This window comes from Phaethon lepturus, unplaced genomic scaffold, assembly GCF_000687285.1.
Source record: "Phaethon lepturus isolate BGI_N335 unplaced genomic scaffold, ASM68728v1 scaffold25233, whole genome shotgun sequence".
Taxonomy (NCBI): domain Eukaryota; kingdom Metazoa; phylum Chordata; class Aves; order Phaethontiformes; family Phaethontidae; genus Phaethon; species Phaethon lepturus.
In genome coordinates this window covers 7,561-8,363 of record NW_010527349.1, presented here as the reverse complement: position 1 = coordinate 8,363, position 803 = coordinate 7,561, and the positions used below count along the sequence as shown (strand labels likewise).

Genomic DNA, 803 nt, shown 5'->3' with positions numbered 1-803 from the left:
GCGTAGCTGTACCCACGCCTACACAGGGATGCAGGGGTGCTGCCCACGGGACAAACAACTTCTGGAGAAAAAATAACTTAACACACTGGAGCGTGGGAGGAGAACCAAGCTGGGGAGCATCCCCAGCAGTGCCTGTCTGGTCCTGCCTTACCCATGGGGTCAGCCCACAGCTAGCCAGGGCAGAGGGAGCTCCAGCAAGGCAGAAGCGTGGGGTCGCCCCAGTGGCAGAGCCCCCCGGCCCCAAGCGCTGGTCCTGTGGTCCCCCTGGGCGCTCCTGGAGCAGGTAGCTCCCCTGTCCACCGGCAGCCCTGAGGGCAGGGGGCAGTGGGGCGGTGGGCAGGGAAGGCTCTAGCACTCTTTCTGCCGCATGCGCAACTCGTGGCGACGCAGGTGGTTGTAGAGGGACTGCACGTAGGTGAAGACGCACTTGGAGTCCGGCTTCTTCCCCATGATCATCATGTCTTCCACCTCCACCAGGGGCACGCAGTCCACCAGCGTCCTGCAGAGACGCAGCCCTCAGCACAGCCCCAGGTGGGCTGTCCTGCCATGGGGGCTGGGACAGGGGACCCACACCACCCAGGGCCTGCTGGCGCTGAGCACCACTGCTCTCAGCCCCTCGGTACCCGCAGTCCTGCCACTGGGAAGAGCACGTGCTGCTTGCACCCCTTGACCCCGGTGCTCTCTGCCCCAGCTCTTGGTACTGGCAGTCAACCCCTGCTCAGGCTGTAGCCACCCTCATCCTCGTCCAGCTGATGCTGGTGGATTATAGGGAGAGACCCGCCTGCTTGCCCTCACATGTCTGT

General features: G+C 64.4%; 1 protein-coding gene across 1 annotated transcript in view; it reads right to left on the bottom strand.

Moving 5' to 3' along the window:
- Positions 1–348: 348 nt before the first annotated feature.
- The window catches only part of LOC104617922 (smoothelin-like), a 7,910-nt gene continuing 7,455 nt past the window's right edge, over positions 349–803 (bottom strand). Inside the window, exon 11 of the mRNA XM_010283364.1 lies at positions 349–499. Coding sequence (XP_010281666.1) covers positions 349–499 — 151 coding nt within the window. The remainder of the gene's footprint in view (positions 500–803) is intronic.